This window comes from Ixodes scapularis, unplaced genomic scaffold (assembly GCF_016920785.2).
Source record: "Ixodes scapularis isolate PalLabHiFi unplaced genomic scaffold, ASM1692078v2 PGA_scaffold1__304_contigs__length_218370807, whole genome shotgun sequence".
NCBI classification, from domain to species: Eukaryota; Metazoa; Arthropoda; class Arachnida; order Ixodida; family Ixodidae; genus Ixodes; species Ixodes scapularis.
In genome coordinates, this window is record NW_024609846.1 from 157,628,620 (window position 1) to 157,652,759 (window position 24,140).

At 41.8% G+C, this 24,140-nt stretch overlaps 1 protein-coding gene across 3 annotated transcripts in view; it reads right to left on the reverse strand.

Moving 5' to 3' along the window:
- LOC8030981 (T-box protein 2-like) overlaps positions 1-14,669 on the reverse strand; it is a 154,460-nt gene extending 139,791 nt beyond the window's left edge. For 2 of the 3 annotated variants that reach the window (XM_040220593.3, XM_040220596.3), the window contains exon 1: positions 13,120-14,388. In XM_040220593.3, coding sequence (XP_040076527.2) covers positions 13,120-13,574 — 455 coding nt within the window. In that variant the 5' untranslated portion in view covers positions 13,575-14,388. Of the gene's footprint in view, positions 1-13,119 lie in introns of all 3 variants that reach the window. The other variant, XM_040220595.3, reaches the window with a different exon arrangement.
- Positions 14,670-24,140: the final 9,471 nt, after the last annotated feature.

Consider the following 24,140-nt stretch of genomic DNA (forward strand, 5'->3'; position numbering starts at 1 on the left):
AAAGAAAGTCTTATTGAGCGATTGGGTCGAGAGGGACATATATTCACGCTATTCAAAGCTGTGCCAACACCCATCCTCGCTCTCTGTTCCTTTGGACAAGACCCAAGTTACACAGACGTGTTACTCGGCCACCAGATGTGAAATCTCTTTCGCTTCGCTATTTGGGAGATTCAGCCGACCGTGTTTTCGTAGAACGATGGGATTGCGAGTTCGCGCTCCCCTTCGAAACATGCTTTATAGTGCGCACACAGAGCGGGATATCCGACATACGTTTCGTGCTAAAACTCTAAACTATGGGAATATATTGTGTGGAAGGGATATTGTCGCTTACTCACTACTGCCTACCGTTGCGACATGCGTACCTACTAAAGGCTATAAGCACTTCTTGTCCGCCTCCTGTTCCAAAACCAACTCTGTAAACACGCTTTTTTTATATAAAATTATTTTTTTGGTTTAGGGGACAATTTTCTTGTGCCCACACATATAGATGAATTTCAACCAGTCAACATACACAGCAAAAAAGCTGGCAACATAAGCTTCTAGCCTTGGAGGCCGCTTACGCTTCATGAGAGTAAGCGGAGTCAAGACGAGTAAAATATGAAATCCCAAGAGGAAAGTTCCTCTCAATAATTTGGCCCTGTGCCCATAGCTTTCGTTCTGTTCGAGGCATGTGAAAAACGGACCATACACTCTAAAACCGGTCTCTCATTCAAAACGCTGTCCCTCTGATTTTAGAGGGGACAACGAGGCTTTCAGGGGGACTGCTCTTTTTAAGAGGGAAATGGGAAAATAATATAGCAACTTCTAGAGGGACACCAACATATTAAGAGAGACTAGGAAAACCTTTTCTTTGGTCCTTCTGAGTAGAAGAACCCACAGACAAATTCACACGTGTCCCTTTATATTAGGAGGGGACTGGTCCCTCTTAACTTAATGATAACATCTTCCGGCCGATAAAGTACCAGTCATGCTTAATTAAGTGAACGGCAATATATTCTGGCTTATAACCACGGAAAGATTCGGGAGAAGTATTAATTGCAGATCTGCCTTTAGGGATAGCGGGAAGGTGTAATTGTTACATTCAGTAAGGTTTGGTTGGAAGAATCGGGTTACCGAATCCACCAGCAAAGTAAAAGTGCAGTTTTCCAAAAGTCTCGAACAAGACTTAGACTTGATCAGCGCGTTATTTGTACGCGATCGCTTTGCCAAACAATGGAAGATATTTTAAGCGATATGTTTTGCTATAGGTTTTCAGGCTGACGTCACTAACCAAAGAGATGGGTACGTGAATACAACTGGAGTACCGTGTGACCACCTTGAAGAATATGGTACAAAGATGCACGTCATTAGTTTTGTTGTTGTTTTTTTGTTTTTTTTACACAAAACTATATTTTGTGTATTTCTTAAAGCGAGAAAAAAAAAGTATAGCCCCCCACCCCCGCCCAATTAAAGAAGCAAGTTTATAAACACGATTCTAGGGGTGGTTTTCACGGTATCGTTTAAGCAGGGGCGGATTTAGGGGGGGGGGGCGGGAGGGGGTTACCGCCCCCTCCCCTTAAGCTCCCTAAGGTGAACTTTGTTTTAATAAAATCAGTGATGTACACTAGCCACAAGTTTAGTGTTTTCGTGACGTAGCAAATATTGGGTCAACAAGATATACCTGGGCAAGGTTTCGACCGCAACGTCATATCTCAGCAGACTCTCTCCCCACTCCTCACGATCCCCCCCCCCCCCCCCTACCCCGCCCCGCCCCGCTAGCCGAATGCCTGCCGCCCCTCCCATGCCTGACCCATAAATCCGCCCTGGCGTTAAGTCATCTGACTTTCTCTTAGGACCTACAAGCAAAGTGTAGCAGGTCTAAACAGTTTCCTTACCTTTGCTCGAAAGGAACGTATATTTTCACGGATTGTACATAGAAACTACTATCACGTGTCAGAAAACTGTAGATATTACAGCGATTTAATCTTTTTTTTATCTGATTCATTCTTTCGTCTATCATTTTTATCACCATTCCGCTTCCTGCCAGGTTGAGGCATACCTCAGCTTGGGAGACTCTCAATTGGCCAGGATTTTTATAACTCAATCAGGAAGCACAGCACGACACCCAACAACACTTGCAGTTCATACACGGGTTCAGGTTTTAGCTCTTCATACAAACTACCTGTGGCGACTATTGACCTAAACTTAGGATAGTAAAGCATCTGAACTCTCAACGTTCTCCAGCATCAAGGATAAATTTGACTGTTCCCTATAGCCGTTATTTTGCTGTCGCAGCTATAGCTTTGTCATTTGTTCATTGAAAGAGCAAGCTCATACTGTCAGATTGTCGAGTGCTGACCAATAACGTAAATTGGCGGGCGATAATGGGTATAAGAGATTAAAGACCGAGTGGAAAACAGATTATAGCCTACGTGCACACATGTATAAATTGATTTCTTTTGTAAACAACTAATATGTTTTCTGCCAATGGCAAAAAGAAAGTATATTCTCTAATATCATCAGGAGAATACACGTTCAGAGATCAAAGCGTACGTATTGCAATCCGCTGAGCTGTGTGCGGTCGGTATCATTCGACGGTAAATGAATATATATATATTCCTACTTTGCGTTTGATATGACCGACTCCTCCGGATTTAGAAAAATAAAAAGTGGTCTGATATAGGCTAAATAGATTTTTCAGTATTTGCGGAGCTTACGATTAGTTGTCAATTCAGGTTACACTCCAGGTTTTTGTTCCCCAGCGCCCTTTTTTCTGATTATATGAAACTGACCATATGCCCCTGGGATCTCAAAGGAACGAAGGTGCTCTATCGATGTGATAAAGATTAAACTCGGATGCTTTTTATTCTTCTTTCATTCTCAAATCATAAAATCTTCCTAGACTAATTCGAACCCAACCACCTTCATTCCCATGGAGCTGCCACCTTCCGCCTAGCCTTTTCAAATTCAAAATTAAGCTCCCCAATTGCACTCTGTTTCGATTGAGACGCAGCATCGCGGACGAACCCAACGATAGCAGAAGAGAAAAACGCGCACATACTTTCCCATATAACGCTCTTCCTCTCCTAACCGACCTATTCGCTCACTCGTACGCGAAATCTGGCAACCCCACGTTGAGCGCCAAATTAGCGTGCCCCCCCCCCCCCCCCCCCCCCCTACCAACCAAGCAGATCGGCTCAACTCGAGCATACGTCGCATCGAAGCGCGAGCATGCACGCGGAGCTAACATGCGCCGCACAGTCCCGCATGTGCCAGGCCAACAAGATAAAAAAAAGAGTTTGTTATAGCGGAGAAAGATGGGTGACAGCATAAAACTAAAATAAAACCAGAACTAAGGAAGAACAAGAGAGACACAGACAAAGGGAGAGGGATGGCGAACCTCCTTTCACGTGTTTCGTCGCTTGCTTTGGAGACGAAAAGCTGGTGGCCACCCGAGTCCCCCTGCCTCCCTCCCCAAATTACGGGACCATAAATAACGTTGTCCGCGTAATGACAAAATCGATTCCGATGGGACCACTGCGGTGACGCATTGGCCCGTGGGGGGAGACGGTGGCGACGGACGGCGAACGAGAGGGTCTGGCGGCAGAGCGATCCGGTCGCTATAGACCATTTGCAGTCTCTCCCAAGCGCCCCGGCGCGCGCGCGAGGAATCTTGGGATCGGTGTTCTGTCGGCCCCCGTCGTCTGGCTGCTCTCCGTTGGAATCGCATCACCTCGCCCTAGACATACTTTTCATCTTCGTTGTTTATACTTAATAATCCTCTTTTTTATCTACTCCAGTGTATTTTTCTTGTTCATAAGTGTATCTATTTCGTTCAGCGCTTTGTATTTCTTCTGTATATTACGTGTTTTTGTGCATATTCCATCGTTTTCGACGCGGCCGTCGACGGACACCACGCCGCTTCGTTCGCCGCTCCCGGGGTGAGTACTGACTGTTGCCGTTACGCTCTATCCCGCTCCTAGGCCGTTCATTTAACTCGTGTGCGGTCGCGAGAGAGCAGTTTCGAACATCACTACAAATGTCACCGCTGTAAGCAGAGAAATAAAGTAGTCATCACGAAGCGAAGGCCGAATCTTCGCATTATCCGCTAAAAACGCCGAAAAGCGAATCACGAAGCAAGAAGCATGAAGATATTAGGCAACGCCCTGCATTTCTTAAAGACCAACGACCAGTTTCCACTTTCCACTTTTCCCCCGCTTCCTCCCCGCCCCTTTTCTACCGTGTCCACCGTTGCCAGTTTCTTCCTTCCCCCATGGTGAAGAGGATCTTCTGCCTTGTAGAACCTCGTGTCTGGTCGTCGGCTTTTAAGCTTAAGAAATTACATCTTAAGAAATTACCTCAAAACGAATGTAATTTGTATACTTGTTTTTACCTCAAGAACCGTAGTAAAAAAAAAAAAAAAGTGCGGCTCCTCGTTGAGCATTACTAATTTGCCCTTTTGTGTTTAGAATTAAGAGAGTTGGAGGTGCATTTTAGAAGTTATATGTTCTCTCAAGACGTTACATGTTTCAAAGCGCTAAAGCATCTCTTAGTCTTCATCCGACAACCAAATATTTGCAAAAACTAATTCGCGTGGCGTATAAACAATATGCAAAACTTAATCTTTTTTTTTTCTTGGGTTGAACATTTGTATGGTCACGCGCGGTGTAGTGTAATAGGCTATAGCTTTCATTGAGGTGCTAAAAGTTGGGTGCGAGAATGATGACGAGTGATATATTATTCGCATTTGGGGTATCGCTGCTTTCACTAGTTTATTTATTGGCCTATTTTAAACAACGGCATGCTCTAATTAACCCTTTTGAAAAACTTTTGAAAATGTGGCTTTACTTTTAAGAGATGGAAATTCCTCTCGACGTGATCACAAAGAACGCAGCCGAAGTCCCGCGAGCCAATGCCACACAACTCATACATGATACATTGTGTATCGCGGTTATAAGTTATGTATTTTATTGTATCTGCTGTCCCCTCGCAGTATCTTCAGAAGAACATAAAAAGCAACAAACATTCAAAAGATCTACACTTTTTTTTAATTGTTTCATTACGTTGCCCCAAGTCGTTACGATCGTACAAGTGTCTTTTGCAATCGAAGCCCGGAATTCTCGCACCTTAGCTGGGAAAGACAAACTGAGCGCTATACCAAAAAAAAAAAAAAAAAAAGAATTGTAAAATGTAAATAAAGAAATAGGCGAAGTTTTTATATCTGGTGTTGCCGTCTTCGGATCCTGAGCCTTCGACATGCGAGCACGTTCTCTTTTCCACTTACAAATATTATGAACAGGTAACTGTAGGCAGTGAAACTCGCGTCTATGATCTATGATATTTCTCAACTTAGTAAGAACGATGTATCCGGAAAAAGTATCTGGAGCAACAAATGGCCATTTACATTCGTGTAACTAAATTTACATATTCGCCGAGAAATCTACGTTGGTAATAAAAAGCAGAAAGAAAAGAAGTGGGTTTGGAATTAAAGCACGCGCATAAGCGTGCAAACAAGAAAAAATAACTAATCGCTTACAATAATTCTGCTCGGTCAAAAGTATTTAGTTGATGAAAGTAATTACCCGATACCACAAAAGCGGCAAAACAATTACTTGATACGAAACAAATGATTTTTCAGAGTGCATTGGGAAGTCACGCGATCATTAGCCTCTTAAATTGTGATGCTTTAGTAATTGCTGTACAATGAGCCCAAAGCTTACTGTTCTTGAGTATTGGAGACCTCATTTATTATTGCGGCGAAATAGAATGTGATAATCGCTGAGCATAATCGTTCGCCATTAATCTTCCTGAAAGAACTATCTGGGTGACCCGGAGGTAATGGCACAGTAACAATTGGATTTATACAAACTTTAGTCATATTCTCCTTTTCATAACTCCGAGGGAGAAGAAAAGAAAAGCTTATTAAAGTTATTAATTTTGTTTAGGCGCTTTAGGAAAGCTTCATAAAGGTTCACTGGTATTTCTATACGACTCTATTTACAACAAATATTTCATTGTACACATGATGTCGCGAATTTCTATAAACAAATAAATAAAGTTCGTTGCAGGCGCATCGAATGTCACCACATGATGTTTCTATTTCGTGAAAATGTTCATACTATTTTTTTTAGTACGAGATTTTTATGATTGTGAAGATAGAAACATCGTTTAGTGAGTTACATGGCTTTGATTACAAGCATACTTTAGAGTGGCAGTTGTTCGCTTCCAGCTGTGGTAGAACACCACTTTGCATATTAGTCGAGCGATTACTATGATGCTTATAGGTATATTGACTATACATTAATACTATTATAGGCCATTGGCACTTTTCAGGCGACTTTGTCTCGCCTTTTATGACTTTGAACCCTCTAAAACGAGTTCCCTAGCACACCTTGGAAAAGTAAGAAAAAATGAATGATTGATTGACTGATTGCAGGTCAGTGTTTACAAGACTGCATTGCCCGTGTAAAGGCGCAGACGCTTTCTTGTAGGCACCGTACTTAAATAAATCGCTTAATGCCTTCCACTGACTGGTTATGCATAAAAGTGCACGCTTGCATGTTCAAGGTGTGAAGAAAATACCAGAAAAAAAAAAGCAGTACCACACAGGATACAAGCGCACCGTTCTAGATTGCTGGTACGATATGTTACGCTTACCATGAACGCTTCTCAAACAGTTCCATAGGCAAATTCTAAAAGGAAATGTGACATTGGAAGTGTCTCGGGATACTGAAACATTTAGGGTAACTTGAAAAAGCTTAAGTCAAAGACCCAAATATTTTATTGCACCGATATTAGATGCGGCTAGATTTTACACCAAAAGGAGTGCAAGGATATTTAGTTACCCTTGGCGCTTTTCATTTTGTATGATTGCATGCGCCTGATATCAAAAGTTATCCCTTTTGCAAACCCATTTAATATGCGGTTGTGTATAGATATTGAGACCGAAGCTGAAAACTCAGCAATAATGCATAGTAATATATTTTTTTAGAAATGGTTTTACTTTTTTGACCGTGATTTATAATATTTGTGTGATTTCTCGCTAAATTATATTAATCTCAGTCTTTTGTACTGTATTTAAAAACAGACAGCAATATGCTTTCCACTTTGTAGGCCTGCAGCCGTCTTAAATATATACAAGTTTAAGCCGTGCTTTTTTTCTTTTCTTTTTTTTTTTTATACAAACGTGACTCTTGGACAATGCGATTTATTAAGAAACAGACTGTAGAAATCAACCTAATCTCAGTTATGAGTGAATGTGTACCAATTGTAGAAAGCCACTGAAAAATTGATGCTGTACGCTTTGTCATAATCGAATTATTGGCATCAGAAAGAGCCGATCCTCTGTTACTGTTGCGCATAATATCTAGTGTGCACACACAGTGAGATAAGCAATTTTTGTAGGCGTTTGAATTGTGCGTTTTGAAGTGCGTAATTCCTGCATCCAATAAAAAAATTTCTTGTGTTCCTGATGTTTGTCAATGTATTTCACGGTTTTGTCACGGTGTAAAACTTCTTGATCGCGAAGTTATAGAAAGGATAACTGTTTCAAAGAAGCCTCACAGACAAAAAATTTATCTGCAACTGGTGGTTGAAATAAAACTCCCATCGAACTCGACACATTAAAATTGTCCTTAGCCAAAAAATGAAACCAGTATTACATCGACACAACTGATTTATTTCATAAACTGGGAGTCCCTCCCATACGACGTTTTGGGGTGGCTCAAAACTGCGCCTCGATTTGGGGAACATGTTAATGACGTACGTCCAGAGTATTGGGCTCTTGATATAATATTATGCAAAGGTAAGAACTTTTCTACTGTCATATGTAGGGCTCTTAACATGGACCCCGTTAATATAAAATATATGAAACAATGTATGATTGTTCCAGACGTTGATAGTCTCATGCCAGGGGCGTAGCCAGGAATGTTTTTCGAGGGGGGGGGGGGGGGGGAGAGAGGGGGGCTGAGGTGGCTGGGATGTCCATGACTTGGGGTGCAGAGAGGGGGAGGGGGGTTCAAAATGCATGTGTATATTATAGGGCCTGCTGGATTTCGGGGAGGGGGGGGGGGGGGCTGAAGCCCCGTAAGCCTCCCCCCGTAAGCCTCCGTCTCAAGTTATATGAGTGCCAATGTAGTAGTGTCAGCAGTGAGCGCACATAAAAGAGGGTCTATTGCTGTGAGAAGACAAGATCACTTAATTCCAGTCAAGTTGAGAAAAATAATTATGTTTCAAACTGCCTTTAAACAAAAAAAACAAAAAAAAAAAATTCTGGATGGGAATGAGGCTGCTACGACTCGCTTTCATATCAAGAACGGTTTGAAAAAAAAAGACTCGACTCCAAGCGGATTATTACCTAATTCTCTGAACTCGGTTACTTGTAAGCGGTTGTTAACTTGCTACTTTATTGGTATTTAAACTAAAAAAAAAAAAACACCATTGGCTTTTATTTTTGTTTTTCTGTGACAACCAAGCTTCAAATTACTACTTCCCGCAGGGAATGGTGCATAATTCGCTTTTTCGTGAGGTTACTCAACGAATATAGTGACAACAAGAGCAATTTCTTTTTAAGCATGAGGTGATTAACTCGAAAATTCTAAAAGTTATATTGAATATTGTTAAACGCAGCCGTTGCTTATATGTCAGTGGCTGTCACAAAAACGAAACTTGGATATGATTATTCTTGGATCGTAGATAGACCAGGCAAAATAAAGTAATCCCTACAGTTCTTAAGTTTAGACATATTTACTGCAGGGCTGGAAGTCGAATAAATATTTGAACCGGCACCCTCTTATCGACTGATTAATCTGTTTCGGTCATTTCAAAGCATCATAGTTTTAAAAAAAGTCAAAATTAAACTGTTTGCCTTTGCGGAATATGTGATAAACGGCGCAATGAATAATTTGGGATTTTAAATCAACGTTAAAGTGTAGATGAAAACATTCAAAAGACGCCCACAAATTATTGCTTCAGCCGCAGAAGCGAAAAGGTTCTTGATATTCTCCCGCAATAGCGAACTCCTTTGATCGTTCATAATAGTCTCATGCGCTAAACGGACACTCGCACGGCGTTGAAGTAGCTGGGACATGATAACCTTCTCCACTTGTACTTGGTGCGTGTTGGTGCTTTTTAAAGATTTAGAAAGTGGAGACACATACGGGACGATACAGACAGTAAAATTGTCCTGTCTGTATACCGTCCCTTATGTGTCTTGTCCACATAGTTTGGAGTTACAAATCTCGCCCCTACAGTTTACTTTAGGTCGAAATTTCATCAAAAGTTTACCTTCATAAAGGTGTACCGTCCCCGACTGCATAGAAAAAGCGTTAATTAATCCCGATTAAAACATTCATCGATTAATCGGAAGGTTAATCGATGAAGTGCCCAGCCCTAGTTTACAGACAAGTGTCCAGATAAAAAGATAGACGCGAGATATGACGTATGCGAATGCACTTAATTCACGTAACTCGTGCTTTTGTCAGCTTGCGTGCGAGTACACGTTTACTACGATGTTATATTGAAAAGCCTCCTTCGCAACATTTGGTAGACGAGGACAGGCGGAAATACATTTCCACTTCATAAAACTTTTTTTTTTTACATTGAGGATATAAATTGAAATGGCAATGATACGGTAAAGCATGATGTTCACGTTGTAATTTTCCTTCAGATGCAAAGATAGGACGCGTCGCACTAACATGTTTTTTTTCTATTTTCTTTTGTTTAGATGATTCCAAATAATACCGCTCAATGAAAGCCCCCATACTTGATAATCTCGATCGCCACAATAACCAACGCATCTACTTTTAAAGGAGCCAGTGAAGAATATTTACTTTCCCACTAACCCACATTTGTTGTTTTGCTTGTGTAACGTCCATCTGCTTTATGTGTCTTTTATTTTGATTTTTCCCTTCCTTCTGTAACGCTCTCTGGGCTTTAAAGGTATAGAATACATGTATTAATAAATAAATAGTCATTTTCGCAATTTGCCAATGCAATTCATGGTACTCATTTGCTCAGAATTTGTGAAATTATGAAAGCGAATGCTCTTCGACGTATCGAAAAAGGTAATAAGAAAGCAAGGCAAGGGGACTGGCTGGCTTTCGATTTCGGTCACACGTAAGTGCAATACGAACCAAGGGGAGAACGTCACGCAAGGAGGGGGAGAAAGATGTCACCGATGGATATAAAAATGTCGATCCTATGTCCCGTTATTTTTCCTCCTTTCTCCTCGTCTCAGAGGCTTAGGTACGATCGACATGATTAGTGTTATGCATATCTATTTAAATTTTGAAACGGACACCCAAGATCCAGACATGCGTCTATCTGAAATACTCTGCTCAAGATACTGTATTTCAAATACTTTTTCTAGTAATTTGGTATTGTGCAAATACGTTTGATCGATCGTTTTATTCGTCACTCTATCTTCATTACAGTTCTCATTATATTGAACTTATTAACTGATATACGTTTTTTAATCTTTGAAAAAATTCGTGGCTGGAATATTTACGGGAATAAGAATGGGCACACCTGAGCGCCAAAATTGAATCGATTGCGAACATGAAGCAGAAACAACCGAACGCAGAACACTCTAGTTCTGCGTTCGGTTGTTTCTGCTTCATGTTCGCCAACCAGGACCAAAGATGCACGCTCCAAATGTCCCCAAAATAAGAAGAAATATAAGAAAATCAGGAGAGGCGGTGTTGTTTTGCATTTTTGTTTCACCCCAGTGTACGGCAAGAATGTCAGTTTCTTTCTCCAGACTGGCACTCCCGGGAGCGCTGTCTGTGTTACAGATATATGGGGAGGAACGGTGATAGCCTGACCTAACCCGACCCTTTCATGAGGACAGATATATTCTTACAAGTAAAGCAGTAAACAGGATACCAGCCGTCTACAAAATGCAATCGAAGAGTCCTTCCAAAGTTGTATGTTTTCATGAGCGCGCTTGCAGAGCTACGTAAGTATAAGGAAAACAAGAGAAATCGACAGCCGTGAGAAGGACAGCAGTGCAGTGCTTCTCCGTATCCACTTGCGCATACGCTTCTTTTTTGGAGTTCAGTCATCTCTAAATAGAGCCTTTGGATAACCTCGAGGAAGGCGCGCCAAATCCCGTGAGCCCTCTATAATTCACTCAATCTTTCGGGTTTCTCAAATGTTTTCTTAAGTTAAACTCCGAACATAGCGAAAGTGGCGCTTAGTAAAACGATGCGTCCCAGGTACGCATTATAAATCCCCCAAAAAATGTGATTTTCAGAGATTTGACTGTTGCTATCAGGTGATCTCTTTTTGCTCATTTGTCTTTATAATATCATCGTGTAACATTCACCCTGGCGCTACTTCTTCTACTGGGATTGCGTAGGATAGCATAGCGATTTTTGTTTGGTTATTTCAGTTGCTTGCAAATAAAGAATTTTGGTGCCACTGAGGCGGATACAAATTACGCAAGGCGGAAGTTTTTTCAAAAGTAATTGAATTGTATTTCTAGGTATTTTTACACCAGCGAATATATTTTGCCAGCAAAGCAATTTGTGTAGTATAGTTTAAACACTTTACAGAGTAGGTATTTAGTAACTGCTACTAGATACTTTTGTCGAGTGTCTTGTCCAACACTGCACTAAACACAGCGAATGGCAGTAGTTGGTACCCTATATACAGACATGATTGTGAGGCGATTCACATAACTTAAAATAAAATTTTGTCATCGATGGTTTCAATATTGTAGTAACAATGACCCTTGTTCCTTCCCTCTAACCCTGTCACCTGACTGTTTTACTACCTTTACCCGATGTAAAGCAAGCATTACCCTCAATCTATTAAATGCTTCCAAGATTTCTGCAATGCCAAATAAAATCAATATATCACGCGTTTCCGCGGCCGGAGACACATGAGGATGTTTCGCCATTTTCATTACATAACGTATGAGGCTCTCATTTATGACTGCCAATATTTATTCACGCAGAAGATGCCATCCCTCGATTAACCAAATATAATACATTTAGGAAATGCAATATTTAATAAAAGCTATGCTCGGACACCTCTCAACGTCTATTGCGACGGTGTCTTAATTCTAGAAACTTGCGCCTCTTCGAGACCAAAGGACACGCGTCCACTGAAATTTAGAAGGCGAAAGGGGGATTTAAAGAAGTTTATCATCACAGAAAGCTCACATCAAAACGAAGGTTTCCGCTCTCTGGAACAGACACGTGTACTGATTGAGCTGGATGTCGCGTGACCCACTCATTGAGATGGATGTCGCATGACCCACATGGACGAGAGTTCTTCATGTTTTGTGGTGCCTGCGCATGCTGTCGTTTTGCATGGTTCATGGAACTCGAAATGGAATCCTTCGCGTCAAATTCGTTGGGTTGCACTTTGTCAACACCGTCTGCGCATAATAGATCACGGCGCGGTGTCTCGTTCTAGATCGGTATGCATCGAGCTTTCCTCCTCAACGAGAAAGCACAGAGCCCGAAAGCGCGGACGCGATATGTGGGGTCATTTCACGCATGGCCTGCCGGCTCGGGTTCCTTCCTGGATCGCGGAGGGTTCTGTCTGCGGCGGCTCCGAGGAACGAAACCCGATCTCACTGTGTGCTGTTCCGCTTCCTCGTCGACATGCACTCGAAGCGCTAATGACGGCGACGATGCCCTTGCGGGGGGCGGTTGTGCACGCGCTTACTGTCTCCATACCCAGTCAGCGGCGACACAAGCTAATTTGCACTGTTCTTCTCGAAGGTTTCGCGAAGAATCCTTTGATGTGAGTGTATGAGGTACTACATTGTTCGGGCTGATCGCCTGTATAGGGGATGTGTACATTGTTAAATTCCTCCGTCGGCTACGCGCTCTGCTGGATGACGTTCAGGGCAGTTTCATATTTCCCCCCTTGCTTTAAATATTCCCCATAATGATTCTCTCCTTTTGCTTAAAAGAAAATTCGCGTTCCATGTTCGACCATTTGACATATAAGAACTAGGGACCAGAACCTTATAAATCTCACTTTTACGATTTGAGCATACGATTTCCATTCGCTATAAGACTCCAGATATACGAAACAGACCCGTGACTCATCAGCATAAGCCACGAGGTTCTGCATGGTGCACTAAATACAAGATGAAATAAAAATCGGCAATGCCTCACTGACCGGCCCGACTTGGTGACCACCATCTCGGTTCCAGATGCGTAGAACTTCTCCCAGAGGTCCAGTCCGTCGAGGTTCACTTTGGGGTCATCCCGGACGCCGTCGTCTTCGGGCTCCATGGGCCGCAGGAGCGGAGGCCTGAACTGCACCGAAAGCACGTCCTCGGGAGTCAGCGGCGGCGGGCCCGTCCTGACCAGCCCTAGCCCGGGCGGCAACCCGGGTCCCAGGGGCCCGCCGGGGAACAGCGGGTGCGGCACAGAACCGGCCGAGAAGCAGTCGAGCGGCAGGAACGGGCTTGCTGCAGCCGCTGCGTTGGGCGGGCCCGACTGACTCAGGATGGAGTGCATGCTGAAGTCGGTGGTCCTGGCCGACGGTGCCTGAGCGCCAGGCGCCGACAGCAGGAACGGGTGGAACGCCATGGCGCTCTGGCACGACAGGTCCGAGTGCTCGAAGCGCATATCCTCAGCGTTGCCGCTGCAGCGATGCCGCAGGGCTCCCCTGGGTCGCCGGAGGGCTCCGCGACACTGTCAACTTCTCCGCCGATGTCCCGCTCAAGGACGTGTCGCTCCTCGCTTCGCCTCGTCGGAGGGGGGGACTCGGGAGTCGCAGGGCCGCGCTCTATATCTCGCTTCACGGCGATCCCTCAGCTGCCACAACGCTGTCACGACGACACTTCAGGCGAGGCGTCCCGCGTCGAGGTCCTCCGAACACGTTGGGAGCCCGCCGAGGGACCGAGTCTGCCACTCTTCCGCGACTTCCCGGAAGGAAGTCGTCCGCCGCATCACGATCAACATCACGCACGAATCCAACGACGGCGAGAGATCAGGAGGGTGTCAGCCGAGGGCGCCAGCTTGCGGTAGCCACGAGAAGTCGTGCCAGCGGAGGAAGGGGGGACCGCGGGTCCCGAACCAAGCACTGCCCCGTGGTCGTCGTACGGAGCAGGCAGGCGGTCAGCAGGAGGCCGGCCTATCTTATCGCGCCTCGTTGAGGCGACGAACGCACGGTAAACAAGTTGTCAAGGGGGGCCTCGCACGGGCGGCATCGCAGCGTCGGCAGCTCTCGGGGATCAGCGGCTCCTCGACGGCGGCGCCACTGAGCCCGCAGAGGAGGGACTCGGCAGGGGAGGGAGGACCTCTTTGGAGCCGTGCCGGGGGGTTCTCCCCGACGGCCTGTTCATTGGCGGGACGGCGCGAGGCCTACCAATCTGCGGCACCCCTCCCCGATCCGCCCAGGAACCTCGGACCGAGCGGCCGCCACTTGTCTCGCGCTCGGCCTGCTCGCTGCCCCGCTGCGGGATGGGTTCCAGTGCACCCCTCGGGGTGCCTGGCGCCATCTGTCGGGCGCACTGGGAGACGGTTGCCCATTCACGTGGGGGGTTCGGAACGAAAGCGGTGGCGGATACGTTTCCTAGAATAAAGGAAGCTCCATTTGGGTCCTTCTGATATGTGGAACGTGTTTCCGTCACGCTGTCAGAATTGCAGTGTTATGCGGACCTTCGTTCAAAGTAAGTAATAAAATAGCGTCACTCGATAGCTTGTCAAAAAAAAAATTAACGCGTCACTTACATTTTTTAGATTCCTCCAAAGCTGATGACGAAATGCCGTTATTAGTACCTCCAAGAACTACTAGCGTTACTTTCGCGTTTCTTTCGATTTCAGCATAACTGGGCAGTGATAAGCAACGAATACAAGCTTCCGCAACTATTAGGGTTTTTCGGACTCATTTCATTTGTTCCTTTAATTTTTCTAACAAATTTGTAATATATATATATATATATATTTTTTTAATTCTGATTTGCTTTTTGAAGAATTTGGAAATAATGCCGCGAAGAGGCAAATATCATTTCCCTCTTCTTCCGCGCAGTTTAGGGTATGCGAAAATATTTCGTTTTAAGCAAAATCACACACACACACCAAAGGATTAATCGATGTTAAGTAACTAATTTGATACACGATATTGTAAAAAACAAGTAAAGACGATACTTCACTCCTTTGCTATTTAGAAATCTGACTGGTATGGTAGTGCAGCACTGGAAAAATAACGCGTTACCAGCAATGCCGTTACTTGTGACGCGCTTTACTTCGAACATGGCAAAATTGGAATGCGTCCTTACATTTCCTTCGCATAAGGGCATTTTTACTAGCAAGCTGTGGTGAGCTATCTGTAGATAGAATAAATGTGTGTGTGTGTGGGGAGGGGGATAAACGGAAGAGTTAGAGCACAAATATGGAAATCATAAAAAAACATAACTTGAAAAATAAGAAAGAAAAAAGAAAGAACATGAACGTATTGGTTGCAATATGTGCACGTTAACTTTTTTCTTCCTTGAACATATTGTTGCCGATATGTTCATGGTCAAGAAAAAAATCTAATATTTTCGCCTTCTTAATTTCGGAGGTGGGTTGTTCAACAAATATAGTAGTAAAGAGATGATGAACTTGCTACATAAGACAAATCTCAAAACAAAACATCAAAGTTTTTGTTTGTTTTTTTGTAATGCAGCGCAATTGCAGCGCAATTAGGAGGTTTATTTCGTGTAAACTGTGAAATCACGACAAATAAAATACACTTAGGGTAAAACAAAATCAGTAAATGAACACCAAAATTATCCAAACATTTTTAACTCTTTTTTTAATTTGAGCAATTTTGGAAAACGGTTTCTCAATCAAAATTTCTTAGTCATTCTAAATGAACCAAAAGGCGAATTCTTATTCTTTGCTATTCAATGAAAAATGCCTTATAGGGGAGGGGGGATTTATATTGCGGTACAAACTATAGATACTGTGCTTGAAAAAACAAAATTAGAAGTTTAAAGCATAATAATCTGGAAATGTTCTTGCCATAATAAAACTATTTGAAAACAACATTTTCGGCAACTATACTTGTGCGTATTTTCACCTCTACTTAGCTGCATAAAAACTTGCGAAACTTTGCTAGAAAACAGAGACCACAGCGCTACTTTTTTCTTCCAAAAATAATCTAAAATGCCGCCGTATTTTAATTTTATTCACCATAACAAGCTCTACTTTCAGTGTCTCAAAAATAAATCAATATATTAATCCAAGAAGTTAAAAAAAAATAGCAAGAGGATAATTGTAACCTGTTTCCATCAGACTGCAGAAACTTTAGTTTTCGCCTTAACCGTCACTAAACTAAAAAAAGAAGAAAAAAAATATGCTTCAAATTTTACGTTTGCGTTTTTGTTTTTTTATTTTAGGAATGCCGCCGGAGACCACATATAATAATCGTCAAAATTATTAATTCGACCCTAAACCGTGCTTGCGTTGGGATAAAAACACCCATCCTTTTATATATTTCTGTAGAGCAATATTCAAACTGCGCTATTCTGTCCATGTAAATAAATTTTAAAAAAAACGCCTACGAGCTGCGGTTTTAGTTTCATCAATGCAACAATGCAATATGCCACGGTGACGTACCGATGATGAAAGGAACGCTTCTCATGGAAGGCCGTTCCCCAAAACTGTATGCGATAGGCCTAGTGGGGAATAATAATCGAGATGATTGAAGTCGTGACTAATATAATGAATTAAATTGTGATTTGAATCACACCAGTCTACTGCTATAATTTGAATCAAGTCTTTCCGCACAAACAACTTAGTTTTTGTTCTGCATTTGTTTTGTATCTAAATCAAATAATCAAGTGCAGATGATTGTAGAAGGCTGAACGCGAGCAAACGTTCTGCGTAAATCGGGATGTTGCGCTTTCTACCTTCCATATCGTTCGTTACTTAAGCGGTGTTTTATTACAATCAAATCCTAACGCAAACGAAAAAAAAAAATCCAAACATTGGCTTGATTTTGTGTCGTTGTGCCAATCATATGGCTTTTTTAACGTGATTGTACAGCCTACCCGTACTACGACTGTGTACTGAACGTTGCTGGATCTATTTTAACGAATGTCGCTGGCTTGGTTGGGGTAACCATGCGACCACCTACCAATCTTCATGTTTACCGATAAAGATGTTAACCTTAAAAAAAGCCCGTGCTGCTCAAATTCGTTTTAGGAACATTATCAGTAGAAATCTGCAACTTTTTGAACAACATATGGACTATGAGAACTGGGTGCGGTGCTGTGCAGCGTATCGGCCAACAAAGCATTTGATTATTTCCTTGATATGTTTATTAAGACATATGAACGTTGCTTTCCTTACCAAAGGCAAAAATATTTCTCGCAACTCACATAAGCCTCGGGTTGCCCAGGAAATATGAAAAATGATAAATAAGAAATATATTAAAAATACGCTTTATCATCGATTTGTGCATAGAAAAGGCGTTGGCATACCGACTGACAGAGTCATACTTTAATAATTTATTTCAAGGTCAACAAAAGGTCGGATGTTGTGTGGAAAAAATTGGACTGTCTACTTAAAAATGAATTGCATGAAAATATAATTACAAAAATAACAATTGAAGGGGCTGAGCCTTTAGCTAATGAATTAATGACCATTTTGTTAAACCTGTACAGAGTGTGCGCTCATTGAATGCTTCTAGATATGCGCTCAACGTTTCTTACTGTCTATTTTTATTCCCAACCAATGAAGACAAAATATTCTCGGTCTTTATAAACCTAAAAAGAAAAACATAAGACCCTCGACATATACGACCTTCAAATTAAACCAGTTGGACATGTTTTACGCACGATTGCTCCATATCTAACGCATATTTTTTAATTTAACACCTGAGAATGGAACTTAAAAGAAAATGCAGGTAGCAAAGGTGATGGTAATATGTAAAGCGGGGGATAAAAATGACTTAGAAAATTATAAGTCCATTTCCGTTCTTCCCATGTTTTCCAACGTCTTAGAAAAAAAATCATACATCAAAGGCTTTATGCATTCTGTCAGAAATTTACAATCATTACGCCCTGTCGACACGAATTTATGATAGGTAGTTCGACTGAATTAGATTTACTGAAACTAAACGTACCACTTTTGGGTAATATCGAAACGAAATTTATGACACTTCGAATACTTATCGATTTTACAAAGCTCTTCGACCGCAGAAATAATAACACATTGTTTACAAAGCTGTACCTTTATTGGGTTTGTGGCATTACTTCACAGTTGATCAAGAGTTATCTTCATGACCGATGTCAGTGTGTTGAAATAAATAAGGAACGATATAATCTTCAGCCGCTAACCGCTAGAGTACCAGCGCAGTATTTGGGGCAACTTTTTTTCAGCTTGTATATTCATTATCTGGTAAACATTGAAGATAGTGTGAGCTACATTATCTATGCGAATGATACGAGTTAATTTTTGTCAGGAGTTACCACAGATAAAATAATTAACAAGGCTAATTATTTTCTTAACAAACTAAATTCTTGGACAATCTCACATTACCTGCAAATAAATGTAGGCAAAACTAAGGCTGTCCTTTCAGATCCCGAAATACAAGTTGTAGTTAAACGTCTGTCCTTGCTCTTGGTACATGTACTTTTGATAGAGTTGAGGGTATGAAAATGGTAGGGGTAATTTTTAATTAAAACACGGTTTGGAACAAAGTGCTACGTTATATATGCCATAAACTCTCGAAGGCTGTGGGTACGATATATAGATATCGTCACATGATTCCGAGCTCTGCTATGATACTCTTTTACAACTCTATTTTTTGCGCTCATTATAACTATTGTTTCTTAGTATGGGAAAACACTACTTTCACAAATAACAAACAGATACATATTCTTCAAAAGAGAGTGATTCGTATAATATGCCACACTACTTATGGTAGTCATTCGAAACCATTGTTCGAAGGATTCTATATTATGCAAAGTTACCAATTACTATAATAACAAAATCGCCTTTCTATTAAAAAAAGTTGTTATTTCATAACCATTTATTCCTTTCAATGTCCCATCTTGAATTCAGGGAAAAGAAATACAATAGTCGTTGTACGGATGTATAGACAAAACCGCATTCCAAGACTAATTATGGCAAACTAATAATGCTATCTATACTACAGCGTTTTCTAAATTGGTGCAGTGAATTTAACATGGACATGTTGAGTTGGGCTCGGAAAGAGGTGCGTTCTGTTTTTGTTACAGGCTTTCCTAATTATGTTTCTGCATGGAAAGAGAATGGAAGTGATTGTACGATCTGAATGATTTTCTGTTTTCTATTTCTGATATTAATATTTTGTTTGTTGGTAATTATCTCATTAACGTTATATATATTGTGCGTGTATGTGTGTATATCCTCGGCTGCTGTATTTGGGGGCGGGGGGGGGGGGGGGAGGTGGGCAGGAACTTGTCAAGCACCACTGAGTTGGTTTTTTTCTCTGCTTGCGCTCTCCAATGGGAGAGAAATAAAGAATGTGAATTTGTAATTCTAAATCAATAAATGTAATGCCACATGGCGAGCAAATCAAAACGTAAAAAATGGTACTCAAACTTCTTTTCTAATAAAAAGACCAAACTGCGTTTAGTATAGAAGGATTATCATCACTAAAAGTTGTTAATTAAAGCGTACTTTAGGTGAACAGTAATTAGATTGTCCGCATTTTTTCAATAACTTTATAGATTGTTCAGTCATTCTGCCGCTTTTAAAAGACATCTAGAACAGTTTAATCTTGTTTAAATCAAACAAATCTGATTAAAAAATATGTTGGATTAAAATATTATAAATGTGAATTATTATTTTATTGTTTTCGAGGAAAAATCATATTTTTTTTTCCACCCTCATAGTCCTGGTCAATAAAACCAAGATTGGAGATATCTTCAGTCTTCACGGCCTACGCTTTATGACGAATGTTGTTCCCTATTTTGTCCCACCAGGGACGGCCAGTATATTTTACATATATATTTAAGATACTTTGAGTATATTTGTATTTTTAATTTCCTTGCATATTGTCTTCCGATAGTATTTAAATACTGAAAATTGGGTATATCAAGCACAATTTCAATCGTGATTAGAATTATGTGCACAAGCTTCTTTGGGGCGAGAGCAACATGAGAATAACAGGAATCTTGTCGTGGTTCAAGTGTTAAGCCGGATGCACACCAGATATTGAGGTGAAGAGGAGAACATGTACGGGCGGAGTAGACTTATTAACTTTGATAGGGTGATTATGTATTACGACTTCTGTTTTAACTTACAAACTCGCTTTTTACTTGGGCACATCATTTTTTTTCGATGTTAAATTTATGTTTAAGATGCCAAACTATGGGGACCAAATGTATGTTGAAAAATATTTGACGTTAATCGATACTCCTAGTTGCATTTGCATTTAAATACTTTTTAGAAAAAAAAGAAGTTGAAACTGTTAATAACAACATTTTTGTCGAAGTTTCTTGTATTTGTATTTCTAAATATTTTCCCAGTTAATCCTGCTCTTAGCGAACATAACTGCACATACGCGTTGAATGAATGTAAACGAGTTTCGGTTTTAATACTCGCCACAGAGATCTGCCAATTCTTCCTTAAAATATCTATGTAATGGGCCTACCTGGAAGCAAAACAGTAGTCATCAGACTCCGTTACTTGGCTTTTATTGATGTAGCATTAACAATATTAAACATTCTAGGGAAAAACCGGAGACTGAGGTAAAACAGACGACGACAAGGAAGAGAGGGAGAACGTCTCAAACACAGCTAAATCTTTATTGAGGAAAGCACCCTTTACATAGGGGTGAAAAAACGAAGAAAGAAAACGGAACCCTCCTTCACATCACCTCTCTCCACCAAAGACACGACACCGGACCTCTAACAATGGGGTCAAACCAACAAAAGAACTGACAACACCAAAGATGACACATCCAAAAAAAAAAAACAAAAAAAAAAACGTCGAGTCATGCAGGTTAAGTTAAGCGGAGGAAAAAAGAATTAACTTAAGAAGAAATGCACGACGAGAATTAACTCACGCATTGATCTGAAAGGGGAGCGAGCTAGAAAGACATTGAACCTTGAAGACATTTTGAGGCAGTTTTTGCGTATGTATCTCGTGGAATATCATGACTTGACCAGGAAGATTTACCCCCCAAAGGTGTCGTTATTACCCCGAATAAAGGCAACTAAATGAATTCGCTGTAGTAGGCACACACCAGGGCAGATTTATGGCTTAGGCTTAGGGGGCGAGGGGATCGCCCCCCCCCCCCCTCACAGACCCCTCCTTAAAAACACCCTTGGCGAAAACTATAACTCACATTAGCTCAATTCAAGGTCACGTGGCGTCGTGGGAGCTGTGATAAAACCTATAGCTCTAATGACGCAGGAGTTTTATCAACCCATTCGGTCGAGTATATTTCTTATGTGATCCGCTGACGCCTTGTTCCCAATGATGATCTAAAGCCCGTTAATATGCATTATATGTTAAACAAGATGTATTTTGCAAATATACACATAAATTTCCGCTTTAACTCATAAAGTCAAGATTTGAGATCTGCTAGTTGGAAAATTGATGCTGGCAGACTTAAACTCGCAGTTGAACTATTTCGGTAGTATTGGGCAGTAGCATTTTCTCAGAGAAAAGCAGCATTTCAAATTTGAAACACGTATTGAAAATACTTCAGGTGGTTTGTATTTGCTATTTATTTAGATGTTAAGAGAAGGTGTCAATTGCATTTAAAATTGAAACTTGAGTATTTTAGATACAATTGTAGTCAAATACAATTTTGAGCATTCCCCTTCGAAATCTGAATCACATGTCAAGAGCATAAAACATGGCCACGGTTTGAGCTACAAAAAAAAAAAAAAACATAAAAGAAAAAGAACTAAATTAGAACAATTTACGTGCAGGGTAGAATTATTGAATTTTCTTTGTGTGTGTTTTTATTTGTTTGTCTTAAAAGCCGTCTCACCAACAGCATGGTGTTTTAGAGGGCTTTGTTTCCTATGCGGTGTCTGAACTTGACCATTTGCGATTAAGTACACAATGAACTTACATACAAAAATACAGACTTGTGCCCCTTACTTTAAAACAAATGTAATGGATTAGAATGACACATTACTCAGCCTTACATATAACGAAATGCCAATACTAATTTAGTTATGTAAAAAAAAGTAGTTGATTACTTTGCTCGTTACGTAACAATGCTCGGACACTTCTCGCGAAATAAAAGAACGAAAATTCGGAGTTGCCATAACTCAGTTTTGCAATACCATTTTCCATATACTACACTGCTACATTATTGTTACCATTCTAAATAATAAAGAAGGAGAGCGATATATTTAATCTCCTTAGTAGGTGGCAAAATAGAATAAAAAATTATCATTCGAAGGCCCGCATCCGGACCGCGCACGTTGCCATCCTTCATGCATTGGTTGCGTGCTCGTGAGACTCCAAAATATTAACGACGGTATGCAAAGTCAAAAAGAAACTGAAATTTATTTTTTATTTGAGCGGTAGTACACATATATATCATTAAAAAGCCCTTCATTACATTTCAACATAGTCACCTCCTCGCTCAAGCCATGTGCGCCAACGCTTAACCAATGCATATACGTCGAGGAAAATAAAATCTTGTGGCTCACTCCGGAGCCAGGAATGCACCGTCGCTTTCAGATCATCATCTGTATGAAAATTCTTTCACCCGAGTCGGACCGAGGAGTTCGAATAGGTAAAAATCACTCGGTGCGAGGACTGGCGAGTATATACGGTGGGTGCACCGTGCATAATACACTCGAACTGCAGTCGTTTGATTTTTTCCGTTGTCGTACGTGCCGTGTGAGGGCGCGCACTGTCGTGCTGCAGAAACACCCCTGAACTGAGCAATCTGCGACGCTTTGACCTGATTGCAGGTTTCAAGTGGTTCTCAAGCAGGTTGTAGTATGATGCACTGTTCAGAGCAAGTCCCTTGTGCATGTAATGTTCAACTATTGGGCCTTTATGGTCCCAAAAAACCGTGAGGATTAGCTTGCCCACCGCTGGCACTGGCTTGAACTTCTTCGGCCTAAATGACGTTGTTGCTCTCTTTTTCTCTTGCAGGGCTTAGTGTACCCAGCATTCATCACCGCTGACAATGCGTCGAAGAAAATCGTCTCCCTCGGCTTCGTAGCGTCGTAGTATAGCGTCTCACAAGCATCCACACGCCGCTCCTCCAGGTCCGGCGTAAGTCTTTTTGGTACCCACCTGGCAGATATTTTGTGGTACTGCAGAACATGATGAATGACATGGTGCGTGGAGCCGTGACTAATATTCAATTCTTCAGTCACTTTATCGATGGCGACATGCCGGTTCCCATGTCTTAGATGTTCCACAGCAGAGACTGCGTCCGGCGTCATCGTTGGAGTGTGAGCAGGGCCGGAGCGAGGTGCGTTTGTCCAACTGGACACTCCACTTTGAAACTTTTTGGGCCGCTTGTACACCTGCCGAAGCAATACACAGGCGTCTCCGTACTGCTTCAGAATCCTGCGATGAATATCCGCAGGTTTTTCGCCCTCTGAGTCAAAAAATCGGATAACCGAACGCTGTTCCTCCCCCCTGATGCATGCTAACAAGGGGGCGGCCATTTTGAAAGTGCTGTGGTCACGTGACATATTGTCAGCGCAGCAGTCTATCACTAGGTTTGATTTTCTCACGGCTAAATTGCGGTTACTTTTTGACTCTGCTTCTGAGTAGAAAGCTGAGAGCGCGGGATTTGGCAAAGCTATGGTTGAGCAGACGCGAAATCACATCAAATGATTTTTGATGTCAGACTCTCGTGTCCACGACGTTTCCAAACCAGTGTCAATGACTCCGTCAGACGGCGTTTCGTGGACATATGGTTTCGTCGACACTTCGACGTTTCATTGACGCTTCATTTCACCGAGAGTTGCCCGCGTTCGCCTTATCGGCACATTTTGGAACGTGTCGTTTTGGCCCCCCCCCCCCCCCCCCCGAAATCTTCCATTTTGCTGGGGCCTCCTCTCCCCCCTCCCCCTCATACACCATTTTGTCATGAACGCCCCCCCCCCCCCCCCCCCCCCCCGAAACAAAATCCTGGCTACGTGCCTGGTCATTCCCATAGGTAAGATATTTTTTATTACCCATTACTGCTGTGCAGACACATTATTTGTTAGACGTTTATTA